Raw genomic sequence first — 14,149 nt, 5'->3', positions numbered from 1 at the left:
TTTATTTTCTAAACAAATTTAATTCATAGAATGATTTATATAAATAATATCAGAACGATGATATTATGATACAAAATTACAAAAAAAATTAAAAATCATCGACAACTTTCATCTTCCAAACAAATTTCCATACATATAGTTATATACAATAGTTATAACATATAAAAATTTGTTCCGAACACAAAAACACATGACTGCCATCATAAAACAAAGTTTTAAGTTCAAAACAGTCACATCCACGAATGATTAAATAATATGAAAACAGACAAGTATTCTCCCGGTTGCACGCATGATTCATACATATATGCAGAATCTTGAGTGAATCAGGGACTCGTTGCATTCGCGTATTGCGGCGAAAATGTCATTGGCAGGGGCGTAGCAACGTGAGACGCATCCTCGAGGCGCGTGCACTTGCACTTTCGAAATGCATGCCAATGAGAACACATAAACATCGCACGATTCACGAATTCAACTGATTGGAATAATTTACCGTAATCGTCTTCGTGGATCGCATTCGCGGACGACGGAATTATTTTTAGCCATTAACAGAGCTGAGTCGATATCTGGTCCTCCATGTTGATGAATTCTCTCGATTTTAATATTATTTCAGATTATTAATTATTTTTAAAAACAAAAATTATTGTGCTTATTATTGAATATTGGTATTGATATTTGATTATTTAAAAGGAAATTATTTCAATGTTTTGAATATCGTAATATTTAATTTTTTTATTAATGCTATATTACAGATATATCTTATGGATTTTAAAAATACTAAGGTATATAATATTTATATATAATATAATATTTTACAAAGATGTTTTAAAAATATTTAAAATATTTTATATTCCGAAAATATAAAAAAAGAAATTATATTATATATTATATATTATATAATATATATTATATATACATTATACGGTTACTTTTAGTCAATCATAGAGATGAACAATATTTTCTGTATTCAAATCTCTCGATTCCAATATTTGTTGATAATTTTAAAAATGAAAATCTTGTTGATATTGAAAATATAATACTTTGAAAAGGAATTATTATATTTTGAATATTTCTTTTCTTTTTTATTTTTAATTTTTTGTTTAATATTTGGAATCATAAGATTCATTTTTTTTTATTGACATTATATTTATACATAGCTATATCACAATTAGATTTTTTCAAGATTATAGATTTCTTAAAGATATTAGTGATATTCTTAAAAATATATTTTAAATATTTTATATTGCAAAATATTTTATATTTTATATCTTAAAGAAATTATTATAAATTAGATTAAATTTTTTTATAAATATTAGAATTGATGAAAAATATAATCGATAATAATTATTTATAAAATATTAATTTATCAAAGAAAATAAATTTAGATAATAAAATTGAACAAAATCTCAATATTATATGGATTGTGTGTTGTTTGTCAAAATAGAAAATTTAGATGAATTTAAATTTTAAAAAGAAAAAACATTTAGATCTCAAATATTTAGATTCTCAGATAAAAAATTGTAAATAATACAGATTTAGATAATGATTTAGATAATAATAATTTACATTTACTATTAATGGACACCAAATTTAAAATATAGTTATAAAATCATTAATTTTATTTTTCCATTTAAAAAGTTTAATATGTATGCATATAATTTTAAATAATAAATTCATATATCTATAAATCAAAGTACTTTCATCATACTCCATCCTTCATAATCAGATCTTCATATTCTCAAGATCTCATAATTTATTCGAAATAAATTATAACCAATTAAGAAAATACTTTTAATTAACAATAAAAGGAACGGACAGATTCCATCTCTTAGTAATTAGCTGGAAAGCGAAAAAATTGCGTTTTAAAATTGCAAAGAATACGATATGTAATTGCATAGTTGGCATAAAAAGCGAGATTGTGACCAAGAAAGTTATTAATTAGTGTCGTTTCTACGGAATAATTTCGGATGATGTTTGTTTTATCCCAATTACCTATTCTTATTCGTATTCTTGTACCTTACCGTTGAATTTCGTAAATCTCTGCTCGAGTGATGTGAGAAATTTCTCCTTTCGTCACTGGAAAATCTCTCGTAATGGCACAATAATTAATTCTATAGAAGTAAATGTCACACCCTGTGAACGTATACTGAAAAATAAATGAAGTTTCGACAGTTGTATTGATGAAAGTTATATTTCTAAATCGATTTTACTTATGATCATTAGATCATTAGATTATTTTTATGCAAACACGTTAAATACTCAATTTATAGAAAATGTGAAAATATATTATTTTAAATATATATTATTAAACTATATAGCATTTGTAGAATATTAATAATTTTATAGTTATTTTATGTGTAATTATTTATCATAAAATTTATATTATAACTACATAAAAATAGTTTTCTCGTACTTTTCTGATTAATTGTTAGTGTTTATCTAAAAAAATTGAGTTACAAAAGATTGTTTCACAAAATTGTAAGACATTATATATTATATATATATAAAACTATGTATATTGCCTTAATATTATATTATAAATGTTAATATTATATTAACGTCTGCTCGTTTTATGTATGGAGTTCTTTTCTTTATGAAACTATTTTAAATCTTGTTTAGAAATGTCTTAGTTTAAAAATCTCTTTATTGTCTAAACTTTCAGTTGGTAAATAAATTAATTGATTACTTCACTTAATATTAACTTAATTAATTTATCAATTATAAATTTAAACAATAAAAAAACTTTTGTATAATTATTATATATAATAGTTATTATAAATAATTTTTAAAGAATATGATTTATATTTATATTTCTGAGCTCTCCATTCAAATTTTTTTTTATTATTACATTATTATTTTTATTATTATTACTTTTTTTTATTACAGTTTTATTATTAATACATCATAATTAAAAATTTAATTAAGAACAATTTTTTTTCTTTTCTTTTATTATTTAATTGATGTAAATAAAAATTAATATGAAAAAGAGAATAATATTCATTTATACCATTTATATAAAAACATGCAGAAAATAAATATGCAATATATAAAATATATATTTGTGAATAAAAATGATTTTATTTATTTGTTTTTATTTATCTGTATTCATTTGTAAAAAAAAAAAATATTTTGAATCATCTTGAATAGATTTTCATAAATATCTAATAATTATATAAAAATACTCGATTACAACTTTAAAACTTATTTACGAATAAAATAATGAATAAAATATTTAATAAAACTAGAATTCTCCTTAATTAATTAAACATTTTATCAAAACCTATTCTCAAATCTCTTTCTCTTTCAAATTTTCTCTGATTCTTTCTATAAACTTCCTATAAATTAATAATATTATAAATTTAAATAATAAATTATAAATATTTTTTAATTTATTTTTTTTAAAAATCCGATAAAGTCAACTATCTTTTGCCATATAATTATGTATCCGTTGTTTTCAATTAGAAAATACAAGAAAAGATATAATATATAGTCATAATGCATAACATATCAAATTTTATAAATTTAAAAACAATTTTGTAAACATAATAATTATCTTTATAATTACATAATATCTATTTCTAAATACTCTAATATTTAAAAAATTAATTTTTTACTTATTTATATTTATATCTAAATATATTTATATAATATATTTATATCTAAATATATATTTATTATAAATTTCTTTTATTTGTATATATATAAATATAACATATTTTTAATACGTTTACTATCACGCGTTACATGTCTAGATTTTTTATGAAAAACATTGTTTATTAATTTTTATGAATTTTTGTAGTTAATAAAAATAATATGCATAGTATAAAAACTGATGAACTAGATTAGCTCATTATTTTATTTTAATTTTATTTATTTATTTATTTATTTTTAATACCGTATAAAATTAAAATATTTCTCTTTAAATAGCGATTGATGAGTGAAGATGTTAATCATATTATATTGTAAAAATAAGTGAAGTTGTGATATTCGACAATAATTCAGATTTATAGAAATTCATTTACAATTCAAATAATCATTATACAAATCAAATTTCGTATAAATCAAATTTATATATGTAAAGTTCCATTATATTTCATTCTCACTACACATTGCTTAACTTCTTTACACAGTCCCTTAATAATGCGAAACTGTTAGTTCGAGGTGGAAGATTGTGTAGAAAGTGTCTGGGAAACAGTATGGATGCTTGATATGATGCAATTTGTGCTTTCCCTGCGAGCATCATCTTTCCAAATTAAAATTCACAAAAGAAAAGACATCTAACGACTTATCTGACTTTATTCTTTCATGTTATGAATTGGATTGGTAATTACGAAATTGTACAAGAAATGAATTATGCCATAGTACCAAGTATCATAGAATAAATCACATTTGACATGATTTTTTCTCTTATGCATTGTATACGTTAATTTGAGATTTTATTAAGACTTTCGTGTGAATCTCGTTGCAGTCTTGAAACAAAATTCATGTATTACGTATTAAAAAACATTACATAAGTGTATATTTTGTAAAATTCGTCATAAAGCGAATTTTATAAATATTTATTTAGAAATGATATAAATATTTTTAAAAATCGAATTTAAAAAGATAAATTTAAATAAAATTATTTTTTTTTTTAAGTAAAAAACATATTTTTTTTTAAATTAAATTTTAATATATCAATATGAATTTTCAAATTTGAAAACAAATTTTTTTACCAAAATTTAATTTAAAAATATTTATTCAAAGAATGATTTAAGTATTTTATAATTTGATTAATTTTAATAATCAATATTAAATTTAGAAGCATAATTTTTTTTTAAGTTAAATTAAAAATTAAACTTCAGCAGATATTCATATAAAGAAAATTCGTACAAGTACTTTATAATGATTTTTAAAAGTCATGTATTTATAAATATTATTATAATAATACAAAAATTTAAAAAATAAGAATTATATTTTTTTTTATAAAAAGTATATTTTTTTATAAAAGTATATTTATAAAAAGTTTTTTTTATATGAAATAACTACAGTTTATAAGCATACATATTGTTTTAATTTTTGTTTAATTAAATTAATTTACTATTCAATGCAATAAAGATATAATTAAATGTATTATTTATGAAATTTTTCTGTGAATTGAATTTCATAAATTTTATTTTATTTTAAATGAAATTTTATTTAAAATTATTCTTTCATTTTTTTTTCTTTTTTGCATAGCCAATATTGAATTTAAAAGAATCAAAGAAAAGAAAAAAGAATTTTTTCCATCCAAAATTCCATCCAAAAAAAAAATAGAATTTCATTATGCGCAATTGTATTTTTATTAAAATAATTTCAATAAATATTTATCTAAAAAAAACTACTTATTATTATTTTCGAATAAAAGCTTTAAAATTTAGATTTTAAATTTTCAATCATTGAATTTATTATTAAACTCTTATTATTAAAATTTATCTTTAACAAATGTTTATCTAAAAAAGAAATGATAAATATTTTCCAATCTTTAATTTAAGCATCATTGATATTATCATTTATTATTTTTTCAAGCCAAACGTCGCATTACTTATCATTTTTCCTCTTTGAATCTCTCAAATGTAACACTTGATTGCGATTAAATATTTCAAGATTAAACGACTTGTATGCAAATTCCACATTTCACTATTCTGTTTTATTAAGTATAACCATTCTATTCGATTTATTGCAGCCGTATCCTAAGAACGTCGTTAAAACATACGATCAGGATACCATTCATCACGAATTGAATTATGTTATTGATGAGTTTCGATCGTATCGTCATGGATAAAGAATATAAAACACTTTCGCTAACATTGCACGACAAAATACTTGTCCCTGGCAGAAGCCTTGGCAGAAATACTTAAGAAAAATGCACTTTTTTCATCTTTGTTTTTATGTTGCTTTTTTCAGTCTTATTGCTTAACCGATCGATTGCTACATTTATTTGCGAAATAAATGACATAACTTGATAGAAATATTAATATAATTTTTTAAATTGAATTGAATTATTTTAGCACAGATTATTTATAAATAATTTTTTTATTCAAATATATATAATATATATAATATAATAACAATATTATAATAGATCTTAATATAAGATATGTATCTTTTATAGAATTTTCATATAATTATAAAAATAATATTATGAAAATGAAATGTAGAATTTATTATAATTTATTTTACATGTTAATATATGTGCTAATATATCCTAATATATATTTATAATTATTGTATATATTTTTCACAGAAATGAACTTTTTCAAAATCTAATTTAATTAATTAAGCATATAATTTATCATTCAAAATAAACAATGAAATTCGTTCATTTCTATAGCACAATCTAATCATTATTTTTGAAATATTAGAATAAATATATATAAAACAATAATAACCACTAATTTTGAGAAAATTTTTTTTATTTTAAAAGATTATTATAAAAGATTATTAATAGAAAAATATACACATATTCACATTTTTTAATAATCATAATTTTATTTATATTTATTCAAAAGACAATCGCATAAAAATTTAGGAAATTAATTTGCAAATAATAAAAATCGTTTAATTTACTTTTATTATTAATTTTTTATAAGATAACATTTTATAAATATAATATACATTTATATATTTATATATTAATGTATATATATATATATATATATATATATATAAAATTGAAATATAAAAAATTATACAACTAAATACAAAACTATGACTAAATATATTACAAAATATAGTATTTTTTCATATATTGTATATATTACAAAAATAAATGATTATTTTTTAAGAATTACATATAATTACATATATAAATTACTACATTTGATTGAAATAGATGATTATCACTTTTAGTATCTAAAATTGATGTAATCATATAAATTTATAAAATAAAAATAAAATTTTTAAATATTTTAAATATTCCAAATATATCACAAAATACAGAATAAAATTAAAATATATTCAAAAGATGTTGAAATTACAATTCAAGTTATATTGCAAAACATCATTTAATATTCCACAAACATATATTGTAATTCTTTCTACTTGTCCATCAAATTTCACATTTTTCTGTCTCAAGAACTAAAACAAGAATGCTTTCATGATACAAAGATCGGATTTTTCATGGTCGCGCATAAAATACATCAAATGTACGTTGACTTTCAAGCGCAGTGTGCTGAATGGAAATTGAAATAAATACATGATCGCATAATAATCATAGAAAGTCGATTGCAATGTGCATTATCATTGCAATAACTACTCACCGATCAGGATATTCATATCATCGACAACAAGATGAAATGACACTCACCTGAAACACGAGAAAAACGAAAATATTGTCACTATACCGTAAAAATTCAGACAATCATACGATTACTATTTTATATCTAAGTGTTATATATATTTGTTTTAAAGTCGTAATCGTGAAAATAGTCGTTGTTGGATTGGGATCATTGACATTATATCATCGCGAATGCATGTTTAGCTGTAATTGTTTATATGTCTACTGATTTCCATAGGGGAAATCATAGAATCATGCTGTTGTAGAGGAAAAAAAAGTTAAGATGAATTTATGAAGAATTTAAATAACAGAATTATAAATGAATACATTATAGTATACATAGAATTATAGATGATGATTAGAATAATTATAAGATTAATTAATAAAGTAAATGAAAAATCTAATATGATTTAGGATATTTGAATTATTCATTAATATATCTGAAAAAAATTGCTACATTTTGCTACAATTATATATAATTATATTATATTAAAAAGGAATTCATGTTTATTTTAATACTAAAACATTTTTTTCATTATTATATATTGAACATCAGAATAAAAATATAGATAAAAAAATATAAGGTCATAAATAAAAGATACATAAATAAAAAAACAATCTAAAAAATTGCATAAAAATTATATATAATATAAAAATAATAATAAATTATCAGAAATTCAAAAAAACAAAAATAAAAATTATAAGTAAAAAATATGTGAAAAATTCACAAAAAAGACGAAATGCGAAAAATTAAAAACATCAAATATAAAGAAAAAATATGGAATGAAAACAAAAAATAAGAAAATAAAACGTTATATAAAAAATATAATATAAAAATGCATATAAACAATAAAAAATCATATTAAAAATAAAAAATAAATCAAATTATATAAAAATTATTGTTAAAAAATAAAAAATCAAATAAAAATTATATTATTATAAAAAATAAAAAATTTTAAATTTTAAATGAAAAAAAATAGAAAAATATATCGAAAACAAAAAAATTAGACAATAAAAATTCATATAAAATAATATATATATAATATTTGAAAAATAAAATAAAATAAAATAAAAAAATATTTAAACAATTAAGAATTACGCATAACATTAAAAATCAAAATTAGCTAAAAATTATTATACACTTTAATTACAATGTAGAAAAAACTATTACGATAATTATCTTTGCATTACATAATTTTAATGAATAGCTTAAAATTGCAGCTAAAGTAAAATGTTTCAGAAGACTTAGGAGGAAAACAAAAGGAAGCGGCAGTGAAACTAAAACAGGAGGTTACGTCGAGATGCGTCGAGTGCACGCTATGCGTTTTCGTTCGCGTGTAAACTCGTGTTTACATGGTTCAGATATCACACTTGCGCCGGTATCTTGTTAATCTTTATTTGATTTGAAATATCTATAACTCACTACAGAAAGTTCATCATCGACCTCTTCACTTCGATTAAATTTCCTAATTTAATTTTTCAATTCGAGAAAAATGGCAGGAGAAATCATTTCTCTCGTACAAATTATCTTTCTATGATCTAATAATAAATTTTCGGTTTTTAAACTAGACTTTCGATCTTCTTGACTTTACTCGATTATTAAAGATCTGTTATCTGAATAACAGAATGAATCTAAACATCACGCCATAACATAATTTATCTTCTCTATGAAGGATGGATGTTGAAGCACATTCTTAGGATAATGTTTCCGGAAATTCTTCATGCGACTGAGAATGGTGATTGCACGCTACGCCGCCTCTTTCGAACGATCATTTTCCGGAAATCACAACGCTATACCAAAACGCTAACAAATTATAATCAAATATAACCAAGTATTCTTTATGCTTAATCCTTGAACTTGCTACCATATATATATTCTTGTCTATAAATCATTTATTGATTTTAAATATAAGCTTGTTAGTCAAATAATATTAAGTTGTATTTACTTAAGTATTTGATTAATATCCTTTATATAATCGATTATTCTTTTTATTGTAAATTGTACACATATATCTATCTTTGTATTTATACTATCTTACAAATAAAGTTTCAAAAAATGGAAATATAATAATATTCATTTAATCGTGTAATATATTGTGTATATATAATGATTCATAGGCAGGTGCATGGTTCTATTTATTTTTGAAAAAATATTTAACTGTGTATATAAGTGTGTATATATATATATATATATATATATATATATATACTTGTAAATATAATAAGTATTTCATAAAATGTACTTATAATAATTAATATCATCACAAATCGAATAAATATAAATAAATAAATAAATACTTGTAAGTATAATAAGTACTTATAATAATTAATATCATCACAAATTGTTCGAATAAATAAATAAATAAATAAATATATATATATATATATTATAGTAAAATAAACTTTAAAGGAAGTTTGCCTTGGTTTATTTAATAAATATCTTAGTTGAACATCTCTTGTATCTTTTTGTGATGAATATAATTGTATAATTGTAAAATGGGAAAGGAACACGTTTCTTATATAATTCAACCGAAAACAACAGATGGAAATGATACTATTATTCGCGATGTTTCTCAAGGAAACAATACATACCACATAACATTCTCATTCACCATCAAAAGTTTTTTAAAAAAGAAAACTTATTATATATTATATTATATTATTGTTTAAATTACATTATATGAGATAATTTGTTTAAAATTTCTTATAAATATATAGATATAAATATAATCTTATAGAAAAATATATTATAAGTTATATATATATATGAACCATTATATTAAATTTGCAATGAATTAAATATTTTTATATGACATATTGATACGAAAAAGATAAAAATTATTTTTGAATTAATAAAATAATAATAAATAATAATAAATAATAAACGAATAAATTCCTTAATTAAAATATCCTATTTATTAATTCAAAATCTGAAATTTTATCATTTCCTATTTTTTTAGGACAAATAAATTAAATGTTTCTAAATTTCCACAACGTTTTAATTAAAGTTTCTATAATCTTTCAAACTTTTCAAACTTTAACATTATACCACGAAAAAAAAACCTCACAATGTATTTTATTATTTTAATTTTTGACTGATTAGCATTATATATTACATATATAATACTGCGCATTCAATAAAAATCAATACACCATACATATACGATATTATTTGCAATCGTGTTAATTAAAAAAATATCTAAAAGTTAAAATATTACAACACATCTCAAAAAATAAAAAATGATAAAATATTTTTAAAAAAGGCAGTATTGGTATCTAGTAATATAATTGTTAGCTTTCATTAAAATATTAATATTTATCAGATTTCGTATTTAACGATTTATCGTATACCAATTTCACATTTATTACTTCTATTGTTATATTTCATACATTCTCATTTGTATTCGATATGACAAAAGAAATTCAAAAAAAGAGCATAACCAGTAGTTTCGAGCAATTCATGGCCGATGCTTGAAAATAATGATGGCACAATGACAATGATAATTGCTCTCCGCGTACTCCGTGACGATCAATGGAGCAGATTTCGTAAAGGATCCCACGGTACACACTAGGACGCCACTACGCTACTTATTACGGTGTTTTTCACCGAAGAGGAGCCCCCGTCTTCACGCGCCATGTAACCGTTATTATTTACTCAGTCGTTCGCTACTTTCATCCTTATGCAACCAACCTAGATCCTATCTACCTTCCTTTCCTATCCTCTTCCCCTTCTCGTCTCTATCTTCTTTGTGAAATCGAATCACTTGAGAATATACAGAACTTCGTACAACCCAATTCTTGATCAGCCAATTGAACGATCGAAAATGGTTCGATCGCAACGAGATCATTGTAATACCCACGAATTTAATTTGGATACAAAAATTTTGTTTAAGATAATATGAACTGAAATAATAAATGGAAAATTATAACATTAATAACATTAGAATAATCGTTTATTTCGATACAATAGAAAATTCTATTATTCGAACTATAGATAAACGAGATAAAAAAATTTCTTAATAAAAGAATACAAATTTTTTAGTTAGATGAATTATTTTTTTTATTAAATAATTCAAATAACCACAGAATGAATGTATATTTGAATCATTCTATTTAATATTCTAGAGCAATATTCTGAGTAATATTCTTAATTATAAATTTTTTGAAAACGATTAATTTATTTTTTGCAATGAAAATATATGTCTGAAATGTGTGCCATTCTCTTTCTCTGATTTCATGTAATTTATATTTGAAAATTATTTGATTTTTAATTGTTTTATAATATATCAACAGATTTTCTTTTGACTGATTATTCGAGGAATAGCTTTTTGAATTTGTTTTTCAATTAATGGATATTTTGTTATATATTTATTTATAACAAAATTGGAATAATGATATAAGAAATGATTTTTAACTATCAATTTTTTAATATATAAAAAAATATGCACTTTGCAAATAATTTTCAATTCCAATTTTCTTTTTTTTAATGAAATGATTTATCAATATTAATATATTTTTCCAATTTTATAACATTTTTTTGGCTTTCTAATTTTTTCAATATTTTCCATTTCATTAAATTTGGTATTATTGTATTATTGAACGTTAAATTATTGTTCAATATTAATTTTAAAATTTCTAAAAAATTCTATTTTTTGTTGCTGTGATAAACTGTGATAAGATGTTTATTTACATTGTTGTAAATATAGTTTGAATAATAGAATGTTCGGTTAATAAAATGTTTTAATTTTAATTTTAATTTTAATTTTAAAATATTCGAAAAATGGAAATTTTATTGTATTGAATTATTGTAGAAATTATTCGTATTATAATAGTTGGTTCTGAAATTGAATTAAGTTTTATATATTTTTTTAAATTTTAAATAATTGAATTTTGTCAGTACAATCATAGAATCAGTACAATTCCATTTAAACAAAGAATAAATATATATAATTGTAATATAAATTCATTATTTCTATTATTTTTAATTTTTCGTTTAATTATTTTGAATTTGAAATAATTGAAGTTCGAATTCAAATAAATTTAATTATATATTGCATTAGTCTATTATTCTTTTTGTTTTCATTTACAACAGATATATAATTGAAATAATTTTCAGCAGAATAATAAGAGCTAGAATTCGACAAAATTGAGTATTAACAAAAATTTCGTTTTGATAAATAAAGATAAATGAAATTTTATTATATTCAAATTGTAAGAAACAAATAAATATTCACTAATAAAAAACTAATAAAAAAGTCAATTCGAATATAAGAATTAGACTTTGTGAGATTTGATAACTATTCACAAGATATATATATAATTTGTTTTTTATATTTAGAAAACATTAGAATTTAAATATTTAAAAGAATATTTAAAAATTTTTTATGAATTTTTATTACTTTAAAATTATTTTCAAAAATATGTTTTTTATTGTGAAATCGCATAGGAAGTTGTAATAATTATATACTTTTAATATAAATATTTTGGATCTCTCATTTTTAATCAAAATTTAATTTTCTTAAAACTAAAATAAAATTTTCAATAAAATAATTAACAAATTCTATTCCAATTATTCTTTGCAATTACTTTCTAAATTAATATCTCAAATTCTTCAAATTGTCTCATTTTATTTTTATCGATCGAATCTAAAAATTTTAAATTGTCACGAATTCAAAAAATTTCATTACTGCTAAAGAGGAGAGACACAGAATAACATGAAGCAACGAGTTAAACATCTCTGCTTTCTATTTAATTATTCTCCACTTCGTTAGGCAAAGCATCCGACCAAGAGATTAAGCAATAGAATGCAACATAATTTTTTTTTCTTTTTCAATGTATTTTCTTAATTAAAGATAGAGAATAAGAAAAAAATTTTAATGAAAAATATATGATGTATTAGATTAATAAAAAAATTTATATTAACTTTTTGAAATAAATAAGAATAAGAAGGTATTAATCAAAATTCATTTTAGTTTTCACTTTTTTTCTTAGATAATCTTTAGATAATAATTTTTATATGTAATGAAAATTGAATATAATTCTATATAATATAATTCTTACACATCTTCTATTATTTTGGATATTCTAAAATGTTTAATACATATTTATTATATATATATTAATTCTTGATGTGTCAAAAATTATATTTTAGAGCTGCTCTTTTATTTCTTAGTTGAATAACTGATAATGTTCTAAAATATTAATTATATTAGTTATCATAACAATTATTTGCATTATTTATTAAATAAATTTCTCGACGACAGATTTTATTTTTCATCATAAAATATATAGAAAAATAGTTAATTAATTAATATAAAAAAAATCATGATATTGTTATTTCGTGATAATCATCGTAAATTTAAAAAATTCATTTTATTTATTATAAATAATAAAATAATAATAAAAATGAATTTTTTATTTTTTTTTCTATTTGTTTTATTATTTTTTTTTTATTTAAATTTGTCACTTACAAAAAAAAACATGAATATATATAATAATATTTATTTACATTATATGACTATGTTCATTATAACTATATAACATATCTATATTCACATACACGAATTTCATTTTAATATCATCTTTTTATTGACTTATATTGACGCTATTCTAAGCTTACTAAAACCAAATACTACAAAATGCAAGGTAAATTAAAGAATATGTATCAATATGAATATCCATAATTTTCAACAAACATTAATTCACATTTATTATACTTTATTAAAAAAATAAAAGGCATCTTATGATTTTTAAAATATATAGTTTCAATAATTTATAATTCGAATTGATCTCATAACAATGAGAGCATAACAGAACATTGAGCATAAGAGAACATTGTCCTTTTTGCTATTTAAA

The 14,149-nt window shown here is 20.3% G+C and overlaps 1 protein-coding gene across 3 annotated transcripts in view; it reads right to left on the bottom strand.

The window, feature by feature from the left end:
• LOC108000099 (mucin-12-like) overlaps positions 1–14,149 on the bottom strand; it is a 112,803-nt gene that overhangs the window by 57,943 nt on the left and 40,711 nt on the right. For 2 of the 3 annotated variants that reach the window (XM_062073533.1, XM_062073534.1), the window contains one exon: positions 7,278–7,324. The exons of the other annotated variant lie outside the window; for it this stretch is intronic. In XM_062073533.1, coding sequence (XP_061929517.1) covers positions 7,278–7,293 — 16 coding nt within the window. In that variant the 5' untranslated portion in view covers positions 7,294–7,324. The remainder of the gene's footprint in view (positions 1–7,277; positions 7,325–14,149) is intronic. 3 annotated transcript variants of the gene reach the window in all.

The sequence above is a fragment of the Apis cerana genome, linkage group LG4 (genome assembly GCF_029169275.1).
Source record: "Apis cerana isolate GH-2021 linkage group LG4, AcerK_1.0, whole genome shotgun sequence".
In the NCBI taxonomy this organism is placed as follows: domain Eukaryota; kingdom Metazoa; phylum Arthropoda; class Insecta; order Hymenoptera; family Apidae; genus Apis; species Apis cerana.
Note: the sequence above shows the minus strand (reverse complement) of the source record. Positions and strands in the feature narration are given on the sequence as shown.